The sequence below is a fragment of the Heterodontus francisci genome, chromosome 26 (assembly GCF_036365525.1).
Source record: "Heterodontus francisci isolate sHetFra1 chromosome 26, sHetFra1.hap1, whole genome shotgun sequence".
NCBI classification, from domain to species: domain Eukaryota; kingdom Metazoa; phylum Chordata; class Chondrichthyes; order Heterodontiformes; family Heterodontidae; genus Heterodontus; species Heterodontus francisci.
The window spans coordinates 75,830,334-75,856,423 of NC_090396.1; the positions used below are offsets into that span (position 1 = coordinate 75,830,334).

Consider the following 26,090-nt stretch of genomic DNA (forward strand, 5'->3'; position numbering starts at 1 on the left):
CACCCGGCAATGCTGTGCCTTCTAGGATCAGGAGGTGGCTTCTACCAGTGGACGAAAGGAGTCCAGATTCGTGCTAATCTGGATCTGCTTCTGGACTGGATTCAGGGCATTGGTCTCGGCGAGCAGGCTGCTGAGCTCTTCCTCAAGTTTTCCACAGCTGTTAACTTGCTTGCCACACCAAAGGAGACTCTTCTGCAGGTAAACAACATCCTCTTGTTGAGTTAATCCTTGATTGTTTGGAGAAACCCAGTCGGGAGGTGAGGCCAATGTTGGGTTTTTAAATGCCTACATTACAAGAGGACTGAGAGCAGAAATCCTGGGAAAGGTTAAGTTCAGTGGAGAGATCCCAAACAATCCTAACCGTTTCTGCTTCCTGTTGGCTTTATGGAGTCAGTTATTTTTATCTTCCCTGCCAATTTCTGATCTCTTTTTCTGAATTACACTGAATTTATAACAAGAGAACAGGCCATTCGGCCCATTCACTCCATGTTGGAGTTTATCCTCCACGTGAGCACTGTCCTAATCCCTTGTACTCACTCTGCCCCCTTTATCCCCCCTTTTGCTGTGAGCCAGCTATCAAACATGTTCTTGAATATTCAGAAAACTTCTGCTTCAGTGACTAATTCTGGGAGTGAATTGCACAGCTCTGCTCAACCTCTTGCATTTAGTGCGATATCAATGCCTCCTTGTTCTAGACTCCTCAATGCCTGGAAACAGTCTTTTACCATCCATTAGAATATTGGAACACGTTTGACAAATCACCAGTCTGTAACTCACTCCTGGGTATCTGTGACAAAAACAGCCCCAGTTTTTCAGAGTCTTTGTATTGCCTCAGCATCCTTCCGACACGGTGGAACCCAAAATTCCAGCTCTGCTCTCAGGAATGTTGGATATAAATTCCCTGTTAAATCCGGACTATTACATCCTCCATCTCTTGCCATAAAACCTGGAGCTTTTTTGTGACTTTATCCACTTGAAACGCTGCTTTTAATGTCTTGTGAACTTTAAGTCTCAAATCTCTTTGCCTTTCCACATCACCCAGATGAAAGTGTCATGATTATTTTTCTTTTAAGCAAGGTGTTCCACCTCCCATTTACTGACATTCAGTTCTACCCATTCACCATCTTCTCACCACCTCCTGCAGACTCTTTTGGTTGTTTGAATTATTGACCATGTTTCCTGTCTGGAAAACTGGACACCACCTTTATCCCCAAACATTGACGTAATCCCAGAACACACCCCTGTTTTGAGAAACTGCCCCCTGACCCCAATTGCCTAATCCCTCCCTCCCAGCCAGTTTTTAATCCAGTTTTCTGCCCTCTGCTTAATTCCATTCACCTTCTGGTGTCATTAATAGTGAGGAGGAAAGCCTTAGATTACAGGACGATATAGATGGGCTGGTAAGATGGGCGGAGCTGAGGCAAATGGAATTTAATCCTGAGAAGTGTGAGGTGATGCACTTTGGGAGGACTAACAAGGCAAAGGAATATACAATGGATGGTAGGACCGTAAGAAGTACAGAAGGTCAAAGGGACTTTGGTGCACTTGTCCATAGATCACTGAAGGCAGCAGCACTGGTAGATAAGGTGGTTATGAAGGTATATGGGATACTTGCCTTTATTAGCCGAGGCATAGAATATAAGAGCAGGGAGGTTATGATGGAGCTGTATAAAATGCTAGTTAGGCCACAGCTGGAGTACTGTGTACAGTTCTGGTCACCACACTATAGGAAGGATGTGATTGCACTGGAGAGGGTGCAGAGGAGATTCACCAGGATGTTGCCTGGGCTGGAGCATTTCAGCTATGAAGAGAGACTGGATAGGCTTTTTTAAAATTCATTCATGGGATGTGGGCGTCACTGGCCAGGCCAGCATTTATTGCCCATCCCTAATTGCCCTTGAGAAGGTGGTGGTGAGCTGCCTTCTTGAACCGCTGCAGTCCATGTGAGGTAGGTACACCCACAGTGCTGTCAAGAAGGGAGTTCCAGGATTTTGACCCAGCGACAGTGAAGGAATGGCGATATAGTTCCAAGTCAGGATGGTGTGTGACTTGGACGGGAACTTGCAGATGGTGGTGTTCCCATGCATCTGCTGCCCTTGTCCTTCAAGGTGGTAGAGGTCGTGGGTTTGGAAGGTGCTGTCTAAGGAGCCTTGGTGCATTGCTGCAGTGCATCTTGTAGATGGTACACACTGCTGCCACTGTGTGTCGGTGGTGGAGGGAGTGAATATTTGTAGATGGGGTGCCAATCAAGCAGGCTGCTTTGTTCTGGATGGTATCGAGCTTCTTGAGTGTTGTTGGAGCTGCACCCATCCAGGCAAGTGGAGAGTATTCCATCACACACCTGACTTGTGCCTTGTAGATGGTGGACAGGCTTTGGGGAGTCAGGAGGTGAGCTACTCTCTGCAGGATTCCCAGCCGAGGCTAGGATTGTTTTCCTTCGAGCAGAGAAGGTTGAGGGGGGAAATGATTGAGATATACAAAATTATGAGGGGCATTGATAGGGGAGATAGGAAGAAACTTTTTCCCTTAGCGGAGGAGTCAATAATCAGGGGGCATAGATTGAAGGCAAGAGGCAGGAGGTTTAGAGGGGATTTGAGGAAAAATGTTTTCACCCAGAGGGTGGTTGGAATCTAGAACACACTGCCTGAAGAGGTGGTGGAGGCAGAAACCCTCACAACATTTAAGATGTATTTAGATGAGCACTTGAAACGTCATAGCATACAACGCTACGGGCCAAGTGCTGGAAAATGGGATTAGAGTAGATAGGTGCTTGATGGCCAGCACAGACATGATGGGCCGAAGGACCTGTTTCTGTGCTGTATAACTCCATGACTCGATGACTTTAATCTTCTCCGACAGTTCACTGGTGGTCCGAGGTTTTCTCAGAGTCCATGTCCACCATATTTGTTTTCTTTCTCCATCCACCGTGTCTGTCACCTCCTTAAAGACATTGATCAAGTCTGTTAAAGCATCATCTTCCTTTCTGAACCTTGGGCTGACAACTTCTAATTATTTTCTCTCCATTGAGATCGTCAGTAATTTCATCCTTAATTAAAGAATCTGAGCTGACCATTGACACCAGACGAACTAGATACCTAAGTTAGCTCAGCATCCCTTTCTGAATATGGGCTGACACTGAGCACTCTCCAATCCTCTGACACACATCCACTCTCAGTGGGAACATGTAGGATAATTCTGAAGAGCTCAATGATTTGCTGTCTAATGCTGAAGTGAGTCACAGAGTGTCCAGCCAGAGTTGTTCTCAGTCACTGAGGGACTCCCTGCTTCAGCCTTTATAGTATCTCTGGTCTAGCTGATCTCAGGGATGAACTAATCCAGTCTGCTGAAAAATTCTGGAGGTAAACAGGAGGGAACAGAATGCAGGGAATTGTGGAGATCCTGTTTTACTAAATGTCTGCTGGCCAATAAAACCATAAAACTGCCACTCTCCTCCCCTGCAATGCACTCTTAACTATTCCGGCTTGATACTTTTCTATCTCATATTGTTATTCACAATAATCTCTTTATCTGGGATAACAGTTCTTGTTTGGTGATGTCCCTGTCTCTATACCTCCTCTTGAAATCAGCCTGAATGCAACCACTTCTCTTGGGAGAAGTGTGCTGAGAGATCCTGATGGAAGTGATCACTCCGTGGGATGGTACAGAGGGCGAAATATTATCATATTGTAGTGTGAGTGAAGTTCAGAATCGATGTCCCAGCAGTGAGTCGCAGGGGCGGAAATACTGACGGTGTAAGGGCACAGTCCGCCACAGACTAGAAGGGTCGAATGGCCTCCTTCTGTGTCATTGTGTGTTTGACTTCAATTCTTACACTGCACAGCAAGCTTCGCTGTTCTGTGGGTGTTTATTTTACAAACGAGGTTGCTGTGTGAATCTGTTTATTTTATATTTGGGGGTTGCTGTGTGAACCTGTTTATTTTATATTTGGGGGTTGCTGTGTGAATCTGTTTATTTTATATTTGGGGGTTGCTGTGTGAACCTGTTTATTTTATATTTGGGGGTTGCTGTGTGAATCTGTTTATTTTATATTTGGGGGTTGCTGTGTGAATCTGTTTATTTTATATTTGGGGGTTGCTGTGTGAATCTGTTTATTTTATATTTGGGGGTTGCTGTGTGAATCTGTTTATTTTACACATGGGGGTTGCTGTGTGAATCTGTTTATTTTACACATGGGGGTTGCTGTGTGAATCTGTTTATTTTACACATGGGGGTTGCTGTGTGATTCTGTTTATTTTATATTTGGGGGTTGCTGTGTGAATCTGTTTATTTTATATTTGGGGGTTGCTGTGTGAATCTGTTTATTTTATATTTGGGGGTTGCTGTGTGAATCTGTTTATTTTATATTTGGGGGTTGCTGTGTGAATCTGTTTATTTTACACATGGGGGTTGCTGTGTGAATCTGTTTATTTTACACATGGGGGTTGCTGTGTGAATCTGTTTATTTTACACATGGGGGTTGCTGTGTGATTCTGTTTATTTTATATTTGGGGGTTGCTGTGTGAATCTGTTTATTTTATATTTGGGGGTTGCTGTGTGAATCTGTTTATTTTATATTTGGGGGTTGCTGTGTGAATCTGTTTATTTTATATTTCGGGGTTGCTGTGTGAATCTGTTTATTTTACACATGGGGGTTGCTGTGTGAATCTGTTTATTTTATATTTGGGGGTTGCTGTGTGAATCTGTTTATTTTATATTTGGGGGTTGCTGTGTGAATCTGTTTATTTTACACATGGGGGTTGCTGTGTGAATCTGTTTATTTTATATTTGGGGGTTGCTGTGTGAATCTGTTTATTTTATATTTGGGGGTTGCTGTGTGAATCTGTTTATTTTATATTTGGGGGTTGCTGTGTGAATCTGTTTATTTTATATTTGGGGGTTGCTGTGTGAATCTGTTTATTTTATATTTGGGGGTTGCTGTGTGAATCTGTTTATTTTATATTTGGGGGTTGCTGTGTGAATCTGTTTATTTTATATTTGGGGGTTGCTGTGTGAATCTGTTTATTTTACACATGGGGGTTGCTGTGTGAATCTGTTTATTTTATATTTGGGGGTTGCTGTGTGAATCTGTTTATTTTACACATGGGGGTTGCTGTGTGAATCTGTTTATTTTATATTTGGGGGTTGCTGTGTGAATCTGTTTATTTTATATTTGGGGGTTGCTGTGTGAATCTGTTTATTTTATATTTGGGGGTTGCTGTGTGAATCTGTTTATTTTATATTTGGGGGTTGCTGTGTGAATCTGTTTATTTTATATTTGGGGGTTGCTGTGTGAATCTGTTTATTTTATATTTGGGGGTTGCTGTGTGAATCTGTTTATTTTATATTTGGGGGTTGCTGTGTGAATCTGTTTATTTTACACATGGGGGTTGCTGTGTGAATCTGTTTATTTTATATTTGGGGGTTGCTGTGTGAATCTGTTTATTTTATATTTGGGGGTTGCTGTGTGAATCTGTTTATTTTATATTTGGGGGTTGCTGTGTGAATCTGTTTATTTTATATTTGGGGGTTGCTGTGTGAATCTGTTTATTTTACACATGGGGGTTGCTGTGTGAATCTGTTTATTTTATATTTGGGGGTTGCTGTGTGAATCTGTTTATTTTACACATGGGGGTTGCTGTGTGAATCTGTTTATTTTATATTTGGGGGTTGCTGTGTGAATCTGTTTATTTTATATTTGGGGGTTGCTGTGTGAATCTGTTTATTTTATATTTGGGGGTTGCTGTGTGAATCTGTTTATTTTATATTTGGGGGTTTCTGTGTGAATCTGTTTATTTTACACATGGGGGTTGCTGTGTGAATCTGTTTATTTTATATTTGGGGGTTGCTGTGTGAATCTGTTTATTTTATATTTGGGGGTTGCTGTGTGAATCTGTTTATTTTACACATGGGGGTTGCTGTGTGAATCTGTTTATTTTATATTTGGGGGTTGCTGTGTGAATCTGTTTATTTTATATTTGGGGGTTGCTGTGTGAATCTGTTTATTTTATATTTGGGGGTTGCTGTGTGAATCTGTTTATTTTATATTTGGGGGTTGCTGTGTGAACCTGTTTATTTTATATTTGGGGGTTGCTGTGTGAATCTGTTTATTTTATATTTGGGGGTTGCTGTGTGAATCTGTTTATTTTATATTTGGGGGTTGCTGTGTGAATCTGTTTATTTTATATTTGGGGGTTGCTGTGTGAATCTGTTTATTTTACACATGGGGGTTGCTGTGTGAATCTGTTTATTTTATATTTGGGGGTTGCTGTGTGAACCTGTTTATTTTATATTTGGGGGTTGCTGTGTGAATCTGTTTATTTTATATTTGGGGGTTGCTGTGTGAATCTGTTTATTTTATATTTGAGGGTTGCTGTGTGAATCTGTTTATTTTACACATGGGGGTTGCTGTGTGAATCTGTTTATTTTATATTTGGGGGTTGCTGTGTGAATCTGTTTATTTTACACATGGGGGTTGCTGTGTGAATCTGTTTATTTTATATTTGGGGGTTGCTGTGTGAATCTGTTTATTTTATATTTGGGGGTTGCTGTGTGAATCTGTTTATTTTATATTTGGGGGTTGCTGTGTGAATCTGTTTATTTTACACATGGGGGTTGCTGTGTGAATCTGTTTATTTTACACATGGGGGTTGCTGTGTGAATCTGTTTATTTTATATTTGGGGGTTGCTGTGTGAATCTGTTTATTTTATATTTGGGGGTTGCTGTGTGAATCTGTTTATTTTATATTTGGGGGTTGCTGTGTGAATCTGTTTATTTTACACATGGGGGTTGCTGTGTGAATCTGTTTATTTTACACATGGGGGTTGCTGTGTGAATCTGTTTATTTTATATTTGGGGGTTGCTGTGTGAATCTGTTTATTTTATATTTGGGGGTTGCTGTGTGAATCTGTTTATTTTACACATGGGGGTTGCTGTGTGAATCTGTTTATTTTATATTTGGGGGTTGCTGTGTGAACCTGTTTATTTTATATTTGGGGGTTGCTGTGTGAATCTGTTTATTTTATATTTGGGGGTTGCTGTGTGAATCTGTTTATTTTATATTTGGGGGTTGCTGTGTGAATCTGTTTATTTTACACATGGGGGTTGCTGTGTGAATCTGTTTATTTTATATTTGGGGGTTGCTGTGTGAATCTGTTTATTTTACACATGGGGGTTGCTGTGTGAATCTGTTTATTTTATATTTGGGGGTTGCTGTGTGAATCTGTTTATTTTATATTTGAGGGTTGCTGTGTGAATCTGTTTATTTTACACATGGGGGTTGCTGTGTGAATCTGTTTATTTTATATTTGGGGGTTGCTGTGTGAATCTGTTTATTTTATATTTGGGGGTTGCTGTGTGAATCTGTTTATTTTACACATGGGGGTTGCTGTGTGAATCTGTTTATTTTATATTTGGGGGTTGCTGTGTGAATCTGTTTATTTTACACATGGGGGTTGCTGTGTGAATCTGTTTATTTTATATTTGGGGGTTGCTGTGTGAATCTGTTTATTTTATATTTGGGGGTTGCTGTGTGAATCTGTTTATTTTACACATGGGGGTTGCTGTGTGAATCTGTTTATTTTATATTTGGGGGTTGCTGTGTGAATCTGTTTATTTTATATTTGGGGGTTGCTGTGTGAATCTGTTTATTTTACACATGGGGGTTGCTGTGTGAATCTGTTTATTTTATATTTGGGGGTTGCTGTGTGAATCTGTTTATTTTATATTTGGGGGTTGCTGTGTGAACCTGTTTATTTTATATTTGGGGGTTGCTGTGTGAACCTGTTTATTTTATATTTGGGGGTTGCTGTGTGAATCTGTTTATTTTATATTTGGGGGTTGCTGTGTGAATCTGTTTATTTTATATTTGGGGGTTGCTGTGTGAATCTGTTTATTTTACACATGGGGGTTGCTGTGTGAATCTGTTTATTTTATATTTGGGGGTTGCTGTGTGAATCTGTTTATTTTATATTTGGGGGTTGCTGTGTGAATCTGTTTATTTTACACATGGGGGTTGCTGTGTGAATCTGTTTATTTTATATTTGGGGGTTGCTGTGTGAATCTGTTTATTTTATATTTGGGGGTTGCTGTGTGATTCTGTTTATTTTATATTTGGGGGTTGCTGTGTGAATCTGTTTATTTTATATTTGGGGGTTGCTGTGTGAATCTGTTTATTTTATATTTGGGGGTTGCTGTGTGAATCTGTTTATTTTATATTTGGGGGTTGCTGTGTGAATCTGTTTATTTTATATTTGGGGGTTGCTGTGTGAATCTGTTTATTTTATATTTGGGGGTTGCTGTGTGAATCTGTTTATTTTATATTTGGGGGTTGCTGTGTGAATCTGTTTATTTTATATTTGGGGGTTGCTGTGTGAATCTGTTTATTTTATATTTGGGGGTTGCTGTGTGAATCTGTTTATTTTATATTTGGGGGTTGCTGTGTGAATCTGTTTATTTTATATTTGGGGGTTGCTGTGTGAATCTGTTTATTTTATATTTGGGGGTTGCTGTGTGAATCTGTTTATTTTATATTTGGGGGGTTGCTGTGTGAATCTGTTTATTTTACACATGGGGGTTGCTGTGTGAATCTGTTTATTTTATATTTGGGGGTTGCTGTGTGAATCTGTTTATTTTATATTTGGGGGTTGCTGTGTGAATCTGTTTATTTTATATTTGGGGGTTGCTGTGTGAATCTGTTTATTTTATATTTGGGGGTTGCTGTGTGAATCTGTTTATTTTATATTTGGGGGTTGCTGTGTGAATCTGTTTATTTTATATTTGGGGGTTGCTGTGTGAATCTGTTTATTTTATATTTGGGGGTTGCTGTGTGAATCTGTTTATTTTATATTTGGGGGTTGCTGTGTGAATCTGTTTATTTTACACATGGGGGTTGCTGTGTGAATCTGTTTATTTTATATTTGGGGGTTGCTGTGTGAATCTGTTTATTTTATATTTGGGGGTTGCTGTGTGAATCTGTTTATTTTACACATGGGGGTTGCTGTGTGAATCTGTTTATTTTACACATGGGGGTTGCTGTGTGAATCTGTTTATTTTATATTTGGGGGTTGCTGTGTGAATCTGTTTATTTTATATTTGGGGGTTGCTGTGTGAATCTGTTTATTTTACACATGGGGGTTGCTGTGTGAATCTGTTTATTTTATATTTGGGGGTTGCTGTGTGAATCTGTTTATTTTATATTTGGGGGTTGCTGTGTGAATCTGTTTATTTTATATTTGGGGGTTGCTGTGTGAATCTGTTTATTTTATATTTGGGGGTTGCTGTGTGAATCTGTTTATTTTATATTTGGGGGTTGCTGTGTGAATCTGTTTATTTTACACATGGGGGTTGCTGTGTGAATCTGTTTATTTTATATTTGGGGGTTGCTGTGTGAATCTGTTTATTTTATATTTGGGGGTTGCTGTGTGAATCTGTTTATTTTACACATGGGGGTTGCTGTGTGAATCTGTTTATTTTATATTTGGGGGTTGCTGTGTGAATCTGTTTATTTTATATTTGGGGGTTGCTGTGTGAATCTGTTTATTTTATATTTGGGGGTTGCTGTGTGATTCTGTTTATTTTATATTTGGGGGTTGCTGTGTGAATCTGTTTATTTTATATTTGGGGGTTGCTGTGTGAATCTGTTTATTTTATATTTGGGGGTTGCTGTGTGAATCTGTTTATTTTCTATTTGGGGATTGCTGTGTGAATCTGTTTATTTTATATTTGGGGGTTGCTGTGTGAATCTGTTTATTTTATATTTGGGGGTTGCTGTGTGATTCTGTTTATTTTATATTTGGGGGTTGCTGTGTGAATCTGTTTATTTTATATTTGGGGGTTGCTGTGTGAATCTGTTTATTTTATATTTGGGGGTTGTTGTGTGAATCTGTTTATTTTATATTTGGGGGTTGCTGTGTGAATCTGTTTATTTTCTATTTGGGGGTTGCTGTGTGAATCTGTTTATTTTCTATTTGGGGATTGCTGTGTGAATCTGTTTATTTTATATTTGGGGGTTGCTGTGTGAATCTGTTTATTTTATATTTGGGGGTTGCTGTGTGATTCTGTTTATTTTATATTTGGGGGTTGCTGTGTGAATCTGTTTATTTTATATTTGGGGGTTGCTGTGTGAATCTGTTTATTTTATATTTGGGGGTTGTTGTGTGAATCTGTTTATTTTATATTTGGGGGTTGCTGTGTGAATCTGTTTATTTTATATTTGGGGGTTGCTGTGTGAATCTGTTTATTTTACACATGGGGGTTGCTGTGTGAATCTGTTTATTTTATATTTGGGGGTTGCTGTGTGAATCTGTTTATTTTATATTTGGGGGTTGCTGTGTGAATCTGTTTATTTTACACATGGGGGTTGCTGTGTGAATCTGTTTATTTTATATTTGGGGGTTGCTGTGTGAATCTGTTTATTTTATATTTGGGGGTTGCTGTGTGAATCTGTTTATTTTACACATGGGGGTTGCTGTGTGAATCTGTTTATTTTATATTTGGGGGTTGCTGTGTGAATCTGTTTATTTTATATTTGGGGGTTGCTGTGTGAATCTGTTTATTTTATATTTGGGGGTTGCTGTGTGAATCTGTTTATTTTACACATGGGGGTTGCTGTGTGAATCTGTTTATTTTATATTTGGGGGTTGCTGTGTGAATCTGTTTATTTTATATTTGGGGGTTGCTGTGTGAATCTGTTTATTTTATATTTGGGGGTTGCTGTGTGAATCTGTTTATTTTATATTTGGGGGTTGCTGTGTGAATCTGTTTATTTTATATTTGGGGGTTGCTGTGTGAATCTGTTTATTTTATATTTGGGGGTTGCTGTGTGAATCTGTTTATTTTATATTTGGGGGTTGTTGTGTGAATCTGTTTATTTTATATTTGGGGGTTGCTGTGTGAATCTGTTTATTTTATATTTGGGGGTTGCTGTGTGAATCTGTTTATTTTATATTTGGGGGTTGCTGTGTGAATCTGTTTATTTTATATTTGGGGGTTGTTGTGTGAATCTGTTTATTTTATATTTGGGGGTTGCTGTGTGAATCTGTTTATTTTATATTTGGGGGTTGCTGTGTGAATCTGTTTATTTTACACATGGGGGTTGCTGTGTGAATCTGTTTATTTTATATTTGGGGGTTGCTGTGTGAATCTGTTTATTTTATATTTGGGGGTTGCTGTGTGAATCTGTTTATTTTACACATGGGGGTTGCTGTGTGAATCTGTTTATTTTATATTTGGGGGTTGCTGTGTGAATCTGTTTATTTTATATTTGGGGGTTGCTGTGTGAATCTGTTTATTTTACACATGGGGGTTGCTGTGTGAATCTGTTTATTTTATATTTGGGGGTTGCTGTGTGAATCTGTTTATTTTATATTTGGGGGTTGCTGTGTGATTCTGTTTATTTTATATTTGGGGGTTGCTGTGTGAATCTGTTTATTTTATATTTGGGGGGTTGCTGTGTGAATCTGTTTATTTTACACATGGGGGTTGCTGTGTGAATCTGTTTATTTTATATTTGGGGGTTGCTGTGTGAATCTGTTTATTTTATATTTGGGGGTTGCTGTGTGAATCTGTTTATTTTATATTTGGGGGTTGCTGTGTGAATCTGTTTATTTTATATTTGGGGGTTGCTGTGTGAATCTGTTTATTTTATATTTGGGGGTTGCTGTGTGAATCTGTTTATTTTATATTTGGGGGTTGCTGTGTGAATCTGTTTATTTTATATTTGGGGGTTGCTGTGTGAATCTGTTTATTTTACACATGGGGGTTGCTGTGTGAATCTGTTTATTTTATATTTGAGGGTTGCTGTGTGAACCTGTTTATTTTATATTTGGGGGTTGCTGTGTGAATCTGTTTATTTTATATTTGGGGGTTGCTGTGTGAATCTGTTTATTTTATATTTGGGGGTTGCTGTGTGAATCTGTTTATTTTATATTTGAGGGTTGCTGTGTGAACCTGTTTATTTTATATTTGGGGGTTGCTGTGTGAATCTGTTTATTTTATATTTGGGGGTTGCTGTGTGAATCTGTTTATTTTATATTTGGGGGTTGCTGTGTGAATCTGTTTATTTTATATTTGGGGGTTGCTGTGTGAATCTGTTTATTTTATATTTGGGGGTTGCTGTGTGAATCTGTTTATTTTACACATGGGGGTTGCTGTGTGAATCTGTTTATTTTATATTTGGGGGTTGCTGTGTGAATCTGTTTATTTTATATTTGGGGGTTGCTGTGTGAATCTGTTTATTTTATATTTGGGGGTTGCTGTGTGAATCTGTTTATTTTACACATGGGGGTTGCTGTGTGAATCTGTTTATTTTATATTTGGGGGTTGCTGTGTGAACCTGTTTATTTTACACATGGGGGTTGCTGTGTGAACCTGTTTATTTTATATTTGGGGGTTGCTGTGTGAATCTGTTTATTTTATATTTGGGGGTTGCTGTGTGAATCTGTTTATTTTATATTTGGGGGTTGCTGTGTGAATCTGTTTATTTTATATTTGGGGGTTGCTGTGTGAATCTGTTTATTTTATATTTGAGGGTTGCTGTGTGAACCTGTTTATTTTATATTTGGGGGTTGCTGTGTGAATCTGTTTATTTTATATTTGGGGGTTGCTGTGTGAATCTGTTTATTTTATATTTGGGGGTTGCTGTGTGAATCTGTTTATTTTATATTTGGGGGTTGCTGTGTGAATCTGTTTATTTTACACATGGGGGTTGCTGTGTGAATCTGTTTATTTTATATTTGGGGGTTGCTGTGTGAATCTGTTTATTTTACACATGGGGGTTGCTGTGTGAATCTGTTTATTTTATATTTGGGGGTTGCTGTGTGAATCTGTTTATTTTATATTTGGGGGTTGCTGTGTGAATCTGTTTATTTTACACATGGGGGTTGCTGTGTGAATCTGTTTATTTTATATTTGGGGGTTGCTGTGTGAATCTGTTTATTTTATATTTGGGGGTTGCTGTGTGAATCTGTTTATTTTATATTTGAGGGTTGCTGTGTGAACCTGTTTATTTTATATTTGGGGGTTGCTGTGTGAATCTGTTTATTTTATATTTGGGGGTTGCTGTGTGAATCTGTTTATTTTATATTTGGGGGTTGCTGTGTGAATCTGTTTATTTTATATTTGAGGGTTGCTGTGTGAACCTGTTTATTTTATATTTGGGGGTTGCTGTGTGAATCTGTTTATTTTATATTTGGGGGTTGCTGTGTGAATCTGTTTATTTTATATTTGGGGGTTGCTGTGTGAATCTGTTTATTTTATATTTGGGGGTTGCTGTGTGAATCTGTTTATTTTACACATGGGGGTTGCTGTGTGAATCTGTTTATTTTATATTTGGGGGTTGCTGTGTGAATCTGTTTATTTTACACATGGGGGTTGCTGTGTGAATCTGTTTATTTTACACATGGGGGTTGCTGTGTGAATCTGTTTATTTTATATTTGGGGGTTGCTGTGTGAATCTGTTTATTTTATATTTGGGGGTTGCTGTGTGAATCTGTTTATTTTATATTTGAGGGTTGCTGTGTGAACCTGTTTATTTTATATTTGGGGGTTGCTGTGTGAATCTGTTTATTTTATATTTGGGGGTTGCTGTGTGAATCTGTTTATTTTATATTTGGGGGTTGCTGTGTGAATCTGTTTATTTTATATTTGGGGGTTGCTGTGTGAATCTGTTTATTTTACACATGGGGGTTGCTGTGTGAATCTGTTTATTTTATATTTGGGGGTTGCTGTGTGAATCTGTTTATTTTACACATGGGGGTTGCTGTGTGAATCTGTTTATTTTACACATGGGGGTTGCTGTGTGAATCTGTTTATTTTATATTTGGGGGTTGCTGTGTGAATCTGTTTATTTTACACATGGGGGTTGCTGTGTGAATCTGTTTATTTTACACATGGGGGTTGCTGTGTGAATCTGTTTATTTTATATTTGGGGGTTGCTGTGTGAATCTGTTTATTTTATATTTGGGGGTTGCTGTGTGAATCTGTTTATTTTATATTTGGGGGTTGCTGTGTGAATCTGTTTATTTTATATTTGGGGGTTGCTGTGTGAATCTGTTTATTTTATATTTGGGGGTTGCTGTGTGAATCTGTTTATTTTATATTTGGGGGTTGCTGTGTGAATCTGTTTATTTTATATTTGGGGGTTGCTGTGTGAATCTGTTTATTTTATATTTGGGGGTTGCTGTGTGAATCTGTTTATTTTATATTTGAGGGTTGCTGTGTGAACCTGTTTATTTTATATTTGGGGGTTGCTGTGTGAATCTGTTTATTTTATATTTGGGGGTTGCTGTGTGAATCTGTTTATTTTATATTTGGGGGTTGCTGTGTGAATCTGTTTATTTTATATTTGGGGGTTGCTGTGTGAATCTGTTTATTTTACACATGGGGGTTGCTGTGTGAATCTGTTTATTTTATATTTGGGGGTTGCTGTGTGAATCTGTTTATTTTACACATGGGGGTTGCTGTGTGAATCTGTTTATTTTATATTTGGGGGTTGCTGTGTGAATCTGTTTATTTTATATTTGGGGGTTGCTGTGTGAATCTGTTTATTTTACACATGGGGGTTGCTGTGTGAATCTGTTTATTTTATATTTGGGGGTTGCTGTGTGAATCTGTTTATTTTATATTTGGGGGTTGCTGTGTGAATCTGTTTATTTTATATTTGGGGGTTGCTGTGTGAATCTGTTTATTTTATATTTGGGGGTTGCTGTGTGAATCTGTTTATTTTATATTTGGGGGTTGCTGTGTGAATCTGTTTATTTTATATTTGGGGGTTGCTGTGTGATTCTGTTTATTTTATATTTGGGGGTTGCTGTGTGAATCTGTTTATTTTATATTTGGGGGTTGCTGTGTGATTCTGTTTATTTTATATTTGGGGGTTGCTGTGTGATTCTGTTTATTTTATATTTGGGGGTTGCTGTGTGAATCTGTTTATTTTACACATGGGGGTTGCTGTGTGAATCTGTTTATTTTATATTTGGGGGTTGCTGTGTGAATCTGTTTATTTTATATTTGGGGGTTGCTGTGTGAATCTGTTTATTTTATATTTGGGGGTTGCTGTGTGAATCTGTTTATTTTACACATGGGGGTTGCTGTGTGAATCTGTTTATTTTATATTTGGGGGTTGCTGTGTGAATCTGTTTATTTTATATTTGGGGGTTGCTGTGTGATTCTGTTTATTTTATATTTGGGGGTTGCTGTGTGAATCTGTTTATTTTACACATGGGGGTTGCTGTGTGAATCTGTTTATTTTATATTTGGGGGTTGCTGTGTGAATCTGTTTATTTTACACATGGGGGTTGCTGTGTGAATCTGTTTATTTTATATTTGGGGGTTGCTGTGTGAATCTGTTTATTTTATATTTGGGGGTTGCTGTGTGAATCTGTTTATTTTATATTTGAGGGTTGCTGTGTGAACCTGTTTATTTTATATTTGGGGGTTGCTGTGTGAATCTGTTTATTTTATATTTGGGGGTTGCTGTGTGAATCTGTTTATTTTATATTTGGGGGTTGCTGTGTGAATCTGTTTATTTTATATTTGGGGGTTGCTGTGTGAATCTGTTTATTTTATATTTGGGGGTTGCTGTGTGAATCTGTTTATTTTATATTTGGGGGTTGCTGTGTGAATCTGTTTATTTTATATTTGGGGGTTGCTGTGTGAATCTGTTTATTTTATATTTGGGGGTTGCTGTGTGAATCTGTTTATTTTATATTTGGGGGTTGCTGTGTGAATCTGTTTATTTTATATTTGGGGGTTGCTGTGTGAATCTGTTTATTTTATATTTGGGGGTTGCTGTGTGAATCTGTTTATTTTATATTTGGGGGGTTGCTGTGTGAATCTGTTTATTTTATATTTGGGGGTTGCTGTGTGAATCTGTTTATTTTACACATGGGGGTTGCTGTGTGAATCTGTTTATTTTATATTTGGGGGTTGCTGTGTGAATCTGTTTATTTTATATTTGGGGGTTGCTGTGTGAATCTGTTTATTTTATATTTGGGGGTTGCTGTGTGAATCTGTTTATTTTATATTTGGGGGTTGCTGTGTGAATCTGTTTATTTTATATTTGGGGGTTGCTGTGTGAATCTGTTTATTTTATATTTGGGGGTTGCTGTGTGAATCTGTTTATTTTATATTTGGGGGTTGCTGTGTGAATCTGTTTATTTTATATTTGGGGGTTGCTGTGTGATTCTGTTTATTTTATATTTGGGGGTTGCTGTGTGAATCTGTTTATTTTATATTTGGGGGTTGCTGTGTGAATCTGTTTATTTTATATTTGGGGGTTGCTGTGTGAATCTGTTTATTTTATATTTGGGGGTTGCTGTGTGAATCTGTTTATTTTATATTTGGGGGTTGCTGTGTGAATCTGTTTATTTTATATTTGGGGGTTGCTGTGTGAATCTGTTTATTTTATATTTGGGGGTTGCTGTGTGAATCTGTTTATTTTACACATGGGGGTTGCTGTGTGAATCTGTTTATTTTATATTTGAGGGTTGCTGTGTGAACCTGTTTATTTTATATTTGGGGGTTGCTGTGTGAATCTGTTTATTTTATATTTGGGGGTTGCTGTGTGAATCTGTTTATTTTATATTTGGGGGTTGCTGTGTGAATCTGTTTATTTTATATTTGAGGGTTGCTGTGTGAACCTGTTTATTTTATATTTGGGGGTTGCTGTGTGAATCTGTTTATTTTATATTTGGGGGTTGCTGTGTGAATCTGTTTATTTTATATTTGGGGGTTGCTGTGTGAATCTGTTTATTTTATATTTGGGGGTTGCTGTGTGAATCTGTTTATTTTATATTTGGGGGTTGCTGTGTGAATCTGTTTATTTTACACATGGGGGTTGCTGTGTGAATCTGTTTATTTTATATTTGGGGGTTGCTGTGTGAATCTGTTTATTTTATATTTGGGGGTTGCTGTGTGAATCTGTTTATTTTACACATGGGGGTTGCTGTGTGAATCTGTTTATTTTATATTTGGGGGTTGCTGTGTGAATCTGTTTATTTTACACATGGGGGTTGCTGTGTGAATCTGTTTATTTTATATTTGGGGGTTGCTGTGTGAATCTGTTTATTTTATATTTGGGGGTTGCTGTGTGAATCTGTTTATTTTACACATGGGGGTTGCTGTGTGAATCTGTTTATTTTATATTTGGGGGTTGCTGTGTGAATCTGTTTATTTTATATTTGGGGGTTGCTGTGTGAATCTGTTTATTTTATATTTGGGGGTTGCTGTGTGAATCTGTTTATTTTATATTTGGGGGTTGCTGTGTGAATCTGTTTATTTTATATTTGGGGGTTGCTGTGTGAATCTGTTTATTTTACACATGGGGGTTGCTGTGTGAACCTGTTTATTTTATATTTGGGGGTTGCTGTGTGAATCTGTTTATTTTACACATGGGGGTTGCTGTGTGAATCTGTTTATTTTATATTTGGGGGTTGCTGTGTGAATCTGTTTATTTTACACATGGGGGTTGCTGTGTGAATCTGTTTATTTTATATTTGGGGGTTGCTGTGTGAATCTGTTTATTTTATATTTGGGGGTTGCTGTGTGAATCTGTTTATTTTATATTTGGGGGTTGCTGTGTGAATCTGTTTATTTTACACATGGGGGTTGCTGTGTGAACCTGTTTATTTTATATTTGGGGGTTGCTGTGTGAATCTGTTTATTTTACACATGGGGGTTGCTGTGTGAATCTGTTTATTTTATATTTGGGGGTTGCTGTGTGAATCTGTTTATTTTATATTTGGGGGTTGCTGTGTGAATCTGTTTATTTTATATTTGGGGGTTGCTGTGTGAATCTGTTTATTTTATATTTGGGGGTTGCTGTGTGAATCTGTTTATTTTACACATGGGGGTTGCTGTGTGAATCTGTTTATTTTATATTTGGGGGTTGCTGTGTGAATCTGTTTATTTTACACATGGGGGTTGCTGTGTGAATCTGTTTATTTTATATTTGGGGGTTGCTGTGTGAATCTGTTTATTTTATATTTGGGGGTTGCTGTGTGAATCTGTTTATTTTATATTTGGGGGTTGCTGTGTGAATCTGTTTATTTTATATTTGGGGGTTGCTGTGTGAATCTGTTTATTTTATATTTGGGGGTTGCTGTGTGAATCTGTTTATTTTATATTTGGGGGTTGCTGTGTGAATCTGTTTATTTTATATTTGGGGGTTGCTGTGTGAATCTGTTTATTTTATATTTGGGGGTTGCTGTGTGAATCTGTTTATTTTATATTTGGGGGTTGCTGTGTGAATCTGTTTATTTTATATTTGGGGGTTGCTGTGTGATTCTGTTTATTTTATATTTGGGGGTTGCTGTGTGAATCTGTTTATTTTATATTTGGGGGTTGCTGTGTGAATCTGTTTATTTTATATTTGGGGGTTGCTGTGTGAATCTGTTTATTTTATATTTGGGGGTTGCTGTGTGAATCTGTTTATTTTATATTTGGGGGTTGCTGTGTGAATCTGTTTATTTTATATTTGGGGGTTGCTGTGTGAATCTGTTTATTTTATATTTGGGGGTTGCTGTGTGAATCTGTTTATTTTATATTTGGGGGTTGCTGTGTGAATCTGTTTATTTTACACATGGGGGTTGCTGTGTGAATCTGTTTATTTTACACATGGGGGTTGCTGTGTGAATCTGTTTATTTTATATTTGGGGGTTGCTGTGTGAATCTGTTTATTTTACACATGGGGGTTGCTGTGTGAATCTGTTTATTTTATATTTGGGGGTTGCTGTGTGAATCTGTTTATTTTATATTTGGGGGTTGCTGTGTGAATCTGTTTATTTTATATTTGGGGGTTGCTGTGTGAATCTGTTTATTTTACACATGGGGGTTGCTGTGTGAATCTGTTTATTTTATATTTGGGGGTTGCTGTGTGAATCTGTTTATTTTATATTTGGGGGTTGCTGTGTGAATCTGTTTATTTTACACATGGGGGTTGCTGTGTGAATCTGTTTATTTTATATTTGGGGGTTGCTGTGTGAATCTGTTTATTTTATATTTGGGGGTTGCTGTGTGAATCTGTTTATTTTACACATGGGGGTTGCTGTGTGAATCTGTTTATTTTACACATGGGGGTTGCTGTGTGAATCTGTTTATTTTACACATGGGGGTTGCTGTGTGAATCTGTTTATTTTATATTTGGGGGTTGCTGTGTGAATCTGTTTATTTTATATTTGGGGGTTGCTGTGTGAATCTGTTTATTTTATATTTGGGGGTTGCTGTGTGAATCTGTTTATTTTACACATGGGGGTTGCTGTGTGAATCTGTTTATTTTATATTTGGGGGTTGCTGTGTGATTCTGTTTATTTTATATTTGGGGGTTGCTGTGTGAATCTGTTTATTTTATATTTGGGGGTTGCTGTGTGAATCTGTTTATTTTATATTTGGGGGTTGCTGTGTGAATCTGTTTATTTTACACATGGGGGTTGCTGTGTGAATCTGTTTATTTTATATTTGGGGGTTGCTGTGTGAATCTGTTTATTTTATATTTGGGGGTTGCTGTGTGAATCTGTTTATTTTATATTTGGGGGTTGCTGTGTGAATCTGTTTATTTTATATTTGGGGGTTGCTGTGTGAATCTGTTTATTTTATATTTGGGGGTTGCTGTGTGAATCTGTTTATTTTATATTTGGGGGTTGCTGTGTGAATCTGTTTATTTTATATTTGGGGGTTGCTGTGTGAATCTGTTTATTTTATATTTGGGGGTTGCTGTGTGAATCTGTTTATTTTATATTTGGGGGTTGCTGTGTGAATCTGTTTATTTTATATTTGGGGGTTGCTGTGTGAATCTGTTTATTTTATATTTGGGGGTTGCTGTGTGAATCTGTTTATTTTATATTTGGGGGTTGCTGTGTGAATCTGTTTATTTTATATTTGGGGGTTGCTGTGTGAATCTGTTTATTTTATATTTGGGGGTTGCTGTGTGAATCTGTTTATTTTATATTTGGGGGTTGCTGTGTGAATCTGTTTATTTTACACATGGGGGTTGCTGTGTGAATCTGTTTATTTTATATTTGGGGGTTGCTGTGTGAATCTGTTTATTTTATATTTGGGGGTTGCTGTGTGAATCTGTTTATTTTATATTTGGGGGTTGCTGTGTGAATCTGTTTATTTTATATTTGGGGGTTGCTGTGTGAATCTGTTTATTTTACACATGGGGGTTGCTGTGTGAACCTGTTTATTTTATATTTGGGGGTTGCTGTGTGAATCTGTTTATTTTACACATGGGGGTTGCTGTGTGAATCTGTTTATTTTATATTTGGGGGTTGCTGTGTGAATCTGTTTATTTTACACATGGGGGTTGCTGTGTGAATCTGTTTATTTTATATTTGGGGGTTGCTGTGTGAATCTGTTTATTTTACACATGGGGGTTGCTGTGTGAATCTGTTTATTTTATATTTGGGGGTTGCTGTGTGAATCTGTTTATTTTATATTTGGGGGTTGCTGTGTGAATCTGTTTATTTTACACATGGGGGTTGCTGTGTGAATCTGTTTATTTTATATTTGGGGGTTGCTGTGTGAATCTGTTTATTTTATATTTGGGGGTTGCTGTGTGAATCTGTTTATTTTACACATGGGGGTTGCTGTGTGAATCTGTTTATTTTATATTTGGGGGTTGCTGTGTGAATCTGTTTATTTTATATTTGGGGGTTGCTGTGTGAATCTGTTTATTTTATATTTGGGGGTTGCTGTGTGAATCTGTTTATTTTATATTTGGGGGTTGCTGTGTGAACCTGTTTATTTTACACATGGGGGTTGCTGTGTGAATCTGTTTATTTTATATTTGGGGGTTGCTGTGTGAATCTGTTTATTTTATATTTGGGGGTTGCTGTGTGAATCTGTTTATTTTACACATGGGGGTTGCTGTGTGAATCTGTTTATTTTATATTTGGGGGTTGCTGTGTGAATCTGTTTATTTTATATTTGGGGGTTGCTGTGTGAATCTGTTTATTTTACACATGGGGGTTGCTGTGTGAATCTGTTTATTTTATATTTGGGGGTTGCTGTGTGAATCTGTTTATTTTATATTTGGGGGTTGCTGTGTGAATCTGTTTATTTTACACATGGGGGTTGCTGTGTGAATCTGTTTATTTTATATTTGGGGGTTGCTGTGTGAATCTGTTTATTTTATATTTGGGGGTTGCTGTGTGAATCTGTTTATTTTATATTTGGGGGTTGCTGTGTGAACCTGTTTATTTTACACATGGGGGTTGCTGTGTGAATCTGTTTATTTTATATTTGGGGGTTGCTGTGTGAATCTGTTTATTTTATATTTGGGGGTTGCTGTGTGAATCTGTTTATTTTACACATGGGGGTTGCTGTGTGAATCTGTTTATTTTATATTTGGGGGTTGCTGTATGAACCTGTTTATTTTATATTTGGGGGTTGCTGTGTGAATCTGTTTATTTTATATTTGGGGGTTGCTGTGTGAATCTGTTTTTGAAAGGAAGGTGAGGGATGCTGTCATCGGGAAACTGTCACACTGACCTCATCACAAATACATTCCCGCACTTCCCTCAACTGAGGAACAGCCCAGTCACTCGATCCAGTCACCTCTGAACGTTCCATTTCCACTGCACTCACTGCCTGAGGGAATTGAGGCATTGAAGGTGCAACATCACAGAGTGTAACAGGAGGACACTGGACTGGAGCTGTGTGCTTGCTGGGTGGGCACTGACCACGCACTGGGCGGGTGCTGCTCCCAAAAGGTAATAGGAGCCATTGTTTCTCAGTGAAGGCCTGTGTCACTGTCAGCCCCAACCCCAGCTCCCAGTCCCAGCCTGTCCCCTACCCCAATCCCTACGCCTCCCTCTCCCCTTCCCTCACCCCCCTCCCCCACAGCCATCCCCACCCGCCAGCCTTCTCCCCCAGTCCCCAAACCATGCTGCTATTCTGGCCTGAGAGAATCATTGAGATGAAGTCCCTGTTTATTGCGCAGCAGGCACTCAGTGAAGACGTGCGGACCGCTGTATCAGGTTAATATCTGCACCCTGTGTGTGTTTGCACTCACTGTTCACCACCCCCATGTGAACACACTCCGACGTGTAACTATGATGAGCATTTCCTTTCTTCTGCAGGCTAACTGGAGGTCTCTGTGCAATGATTTTGTCAGTCTGAACCCATCCCAGCTCCATCATATGCTGAGAGAGTACAAGCCAGGCCAGCCTTGCCCGCCTATGTGGAGCCCAGTCTCCGAGGACCAGCACGCAGCACTGAGAACAGGCAAGCACATCTTTGGATAGAACACCTCACATGTTTTATACACCAATGTTTATTGAGCTCATTAATTTGGGAGATGAATCTGTTCCATTTCAGGCATTCAATGTTCTGGTTCGGTGGGCTCCCTCCAATCTTTTAATCTCCCTCTACACAGTCCCATCAAACACTCCCAGGACAGGTCCAGCACTGGGTTAGATACAGAGTAAAGCTCCCTCTACACTGTCCCCGTCAAACACTCCCAGGACAGGGACAGCACGGGGGTTAGATACAGAGTAAAGCTCCCTCTACAGTGTCCCCATCAAACACTCCCAGGACAGGTACAGCACGGGGGTTAGATACAGAGTAAAGCTCCCTCTACAGTGTCCCCATCACACACTCCCAGGACAGGGACAGCACGGGGGTTAGATACAGAGTAAAGCTCCCTCTACACTGTCCCCATCAAACACTCCCAGGACAGGGACAGCACGGGGGTTGGATACAGAGTAAAGCTCCCTCTACACTGTCCCCATCAAACACTCCCAGGACAGGGACAGCACGGGGTTAGATACAGAGTAAAGCTCCCTCTACACTGTCCCCATCAAACACTCCCAGAGGCTAGCTTTTCCACCATCTGCTCCCCCCCCACCCCCACATCCTCCTTCGGACCATCCCAGCAACTACTGTCAGTACCCTCTGAAAAAGAAAAAGGGGATTAGATACAGAGTAAAGCTCACTCTATTCAGTTGAGGGATGTAGATTATGAGCTGTGTATTGTTATTATCAACCTCTGGGGCTGACCAGAGGGACTGAAGTGATTTTTTTCCCCCCCAGTAATCTCTCTCAGTTATTATTTCCCTGTTATTCCCCATCACTGCCTCAGTAAGAAAGCATTCTTCCTGTCCCCCATTGTTATCCTTTCCAATTCCCACACTGATGCCTGGCGTCTGGTCTGAATGAGCTTATCATGTTACTGCTGGACCTTGGGAATCTTGTGCTTCAATTGAAGGAGAAACTGTATTTTTTTCCCCAAACTCATTTGACCCAGTGCCATCAGATACAGGCGGGAGACAGCGGTACGGGAGGTATCTGACGGGAAATATCCCCCATCCACCTGGGCCTGGCTCCCAGGTATCAATCAGTCACAATGAGCTCAATTCCAATTGAATGTTGGTGAATCCAGTTTGCTGAATCCTTTGACTATTCACAAGTGGTCAGAGTTAGTGAGAGCAGGTTAAAGGAATGTTGCTGATTAATGTCAGTATTCCTTTAATCTTGCACACAGCCTGCAGTGATGTCATCAACAGAGCACAGATTTGATAGCCATTGTCAGGCTGCCCTATCTACAGCCCAGAGTCTGCATTTTGGCTTCTTTGACAACAGGAAACAACTTTTGAGATGTAGGGGAGTTGCAGCTCAAATATCCTCCTGTTATTACACATCCCCCATCACTCAACCGGATGCAGAAACTCCAAACACAGGTTTCTTCCCAAGCATTTCCCACCTGGCTCAAAATTCTCCTTGGGAACCACTCCTGGGAACAAAGCAATCAGCTTTATCAATAATAAAGTTTTTTCTTGTTTTAGGATGTAGACTATTTTTCTTGGTCAGTTTAGATCACCAGTGTTAAAGCAGAAACACTCCCGGGACAGGCACAGCACAGGGGTTAGATACAGAGTAAAGCTCCCTCTACACTGTCCCCATCAAAAAAAAAAACGGGGTTAGATACAGAGTAAAGCTCCCTCTACACTGTCCCCATCAAACACTCCCAGGACAGGCACAGCACGGGGTTAGATACAGAGTAAAGCTCCCTCTACACTGTCCCCATCAAACACTCCCAGGACAGAGGTAGACCGACTGCCCTGCCCAATTCCCCAGCAGAGAAAGGAGACCTTGATCAACCACAGTGTCTCGAGCTGCAGTTGATCCTAGTGGGTGAAAGGTCAACCTCTGACCCATTGGCCACACCACAGACACCAGAGCAAAAAAAAAAACGGGGTTAGATACAGAGTAAAGCTCCCTCTACACAGTCCCCATCAAACACTCCCAGGACAGGTACAAAAAAAAAGAAAAAAAAAAAAAAACGGGGTTAGATACAGAGTAAAGCTCCCTCTACACTGTCCCCATCAAACACTCCCAGGACAGGTACAGCACTGGGATTGGCTGGGCAATTTGGGAAGCATTTCGTGCCTGCAATCAGGGGGAGCAGCTGCACCTGTGTTGTTGCGACTGTAACTGGAGAGGAGAGAGTGGAATAACTGGAGAGGAGACAGCAGAGTGGAGAGAGCTGTATTTACAACTTAACTGTGGAACTGTTGTATTTTATTCAAGGACTAAGGTGACCTGCAAGTCATTTTGGAGACGTGGGTGTTGGAGCACCAGAGAACTGTTGGTTGTTTGGACTGTTGGGGGAGGGAGGAGGCACCGGAAGATCCAGGGGTGGGGCGTCCAAATTCTATAGGGAGCCCCTGTATTGCTCTTGTGTTTATCTGCCATCCTGCACAAAAGGGGCTCCCTCCCCACCCCAACTGTGTGGCTCGGGACGGCTGGAGCTGCCCGGCTGAAGAAAATCCTTATCATCTTCTTCTTTGGCCTCCTTGTCTCGGGAGACAATGGGTAAGCGCTTGGAGGTGGTCAGTGGTTTGTGAAGCAGTGTCTGGAGTGGCTATAAAGGCCAATTCTAGAGTGACAGACTCTTCCACAGGTGCTGCAGATAAAATTGGATGTCGGGGCTGTTACACAGTTGGCTCTCTCCTTGCGCTTCTGTCTTTTTTCCTGCCAACTGCTAAGTCTCTTCGACTTGTCACACTTTAGCCCCGCCTTTATGGCTGCCCGCCAGCTCTGGCGATCGCTGGCAACTGACTTCCACAACTTGTCAATGTCACAGGACTTCATGTCGCGTTTGCAGACGTCTTTAAAGCAGAGACATGGACGGCCGGTGGGTCTGATACCAGTGGCGAGCTCGCTGTACAATGTGTCCTTGGGGAACCTCCCATCTTCCATGTGGCTCACATGGCCAAGCCATCTCAAGCGCTGCTGACTCAGTAGTGTGTACAAGCTGTGGATGTTGGCCCCCTCGAGGACTTCTGTGTTGGAGATACGGTCCTGCCACCTGATGCCAAGGATTCTCCAGAGGCAGCGAAGATGGAATGAATTGAGACGTCGCTCTTGGCTGACATACGTTGTCCAGGCCTCGCTGCCATAGAGCAAGGTACTGAGGACACAAGCTTGATACACTCGGACTTTTGTGTTCCGTGTCAGTGCGCCATTTTCCCACACTCTTGGCCAGTCTGGAAATCGCAGTGGAAGCCTTTCCCATGCGCTTGTTGATTTCTGCATCTAGAGACAGGTTACTGGTGATAGTTGAGCCTAGGTAGGTGAACTCTTGAACCACTTCCAGAGCGTGGTCGCCGATATTGATGGATGGAGCATTTCTGACGTCCTGTCCCATGATGTTCGTTTTCTTGAGGCTGATGGTTAGGCCAAATTCGTTGCAGGCAGCCGCAAACCTGTCGATGAGACTCTGCAGGCACTCTTCAGTGTGAGATGTTAATGCAGCATCGTCAGCAAAGAGGAGTTCCCTGATGAGGACTTTCCGTACTTTGGTCTTAGTTCTTAGATGGGCAAGGTTGAACAACCTGCCCCCTGATCTTGTGTGGAGAAAAATTCCTTCTTCTGAAGACTTGAACGCATGTGAGAGCAGCAGGGAGAAGAAGATCCCAAACAGTGTAGGTGCGAGAACACAGCCCTGTTTCACGCCACTCAGGATAGGAAAGGGGTCTGACGAGGTGCCGCTATGCTGAATTGTGCCTTTCATATTGTCATGGAATGAGGTGATGATACTTAGTAGCTTTGGTGGACATCCGATCTTTGCTAGTAGTCTGAAGAGACCACA

At 39.7% G+C, this 26,090-nt stretch overlaps 1 protein-coding gene across 1 annotated transcript in view; it reads left to right on the plus strand.

Annotated features, from left to right (window-relative positions):
- LOC137384478 (ras-associating and dilute domain-containing protein-like) overlaps positions 1-26,090 on the plus strand; it is a 215,555-nt gene that overhangs the window by 90,075 nt on the left and 99,390 nt on the right. Inside the window, exons 11-12 of the mRNA XM_068058615.1 lie at positions 26-198; positions 22,078-22,222. Coding sequence (XP_067914716.1) covers positions 26-198; positions 22,078-22,222 — 318 coding nt within the window. The remainder of the gene's footprint in view (positions 1-25; positions 199-22,077; positions 22,223-26,090) is intronic.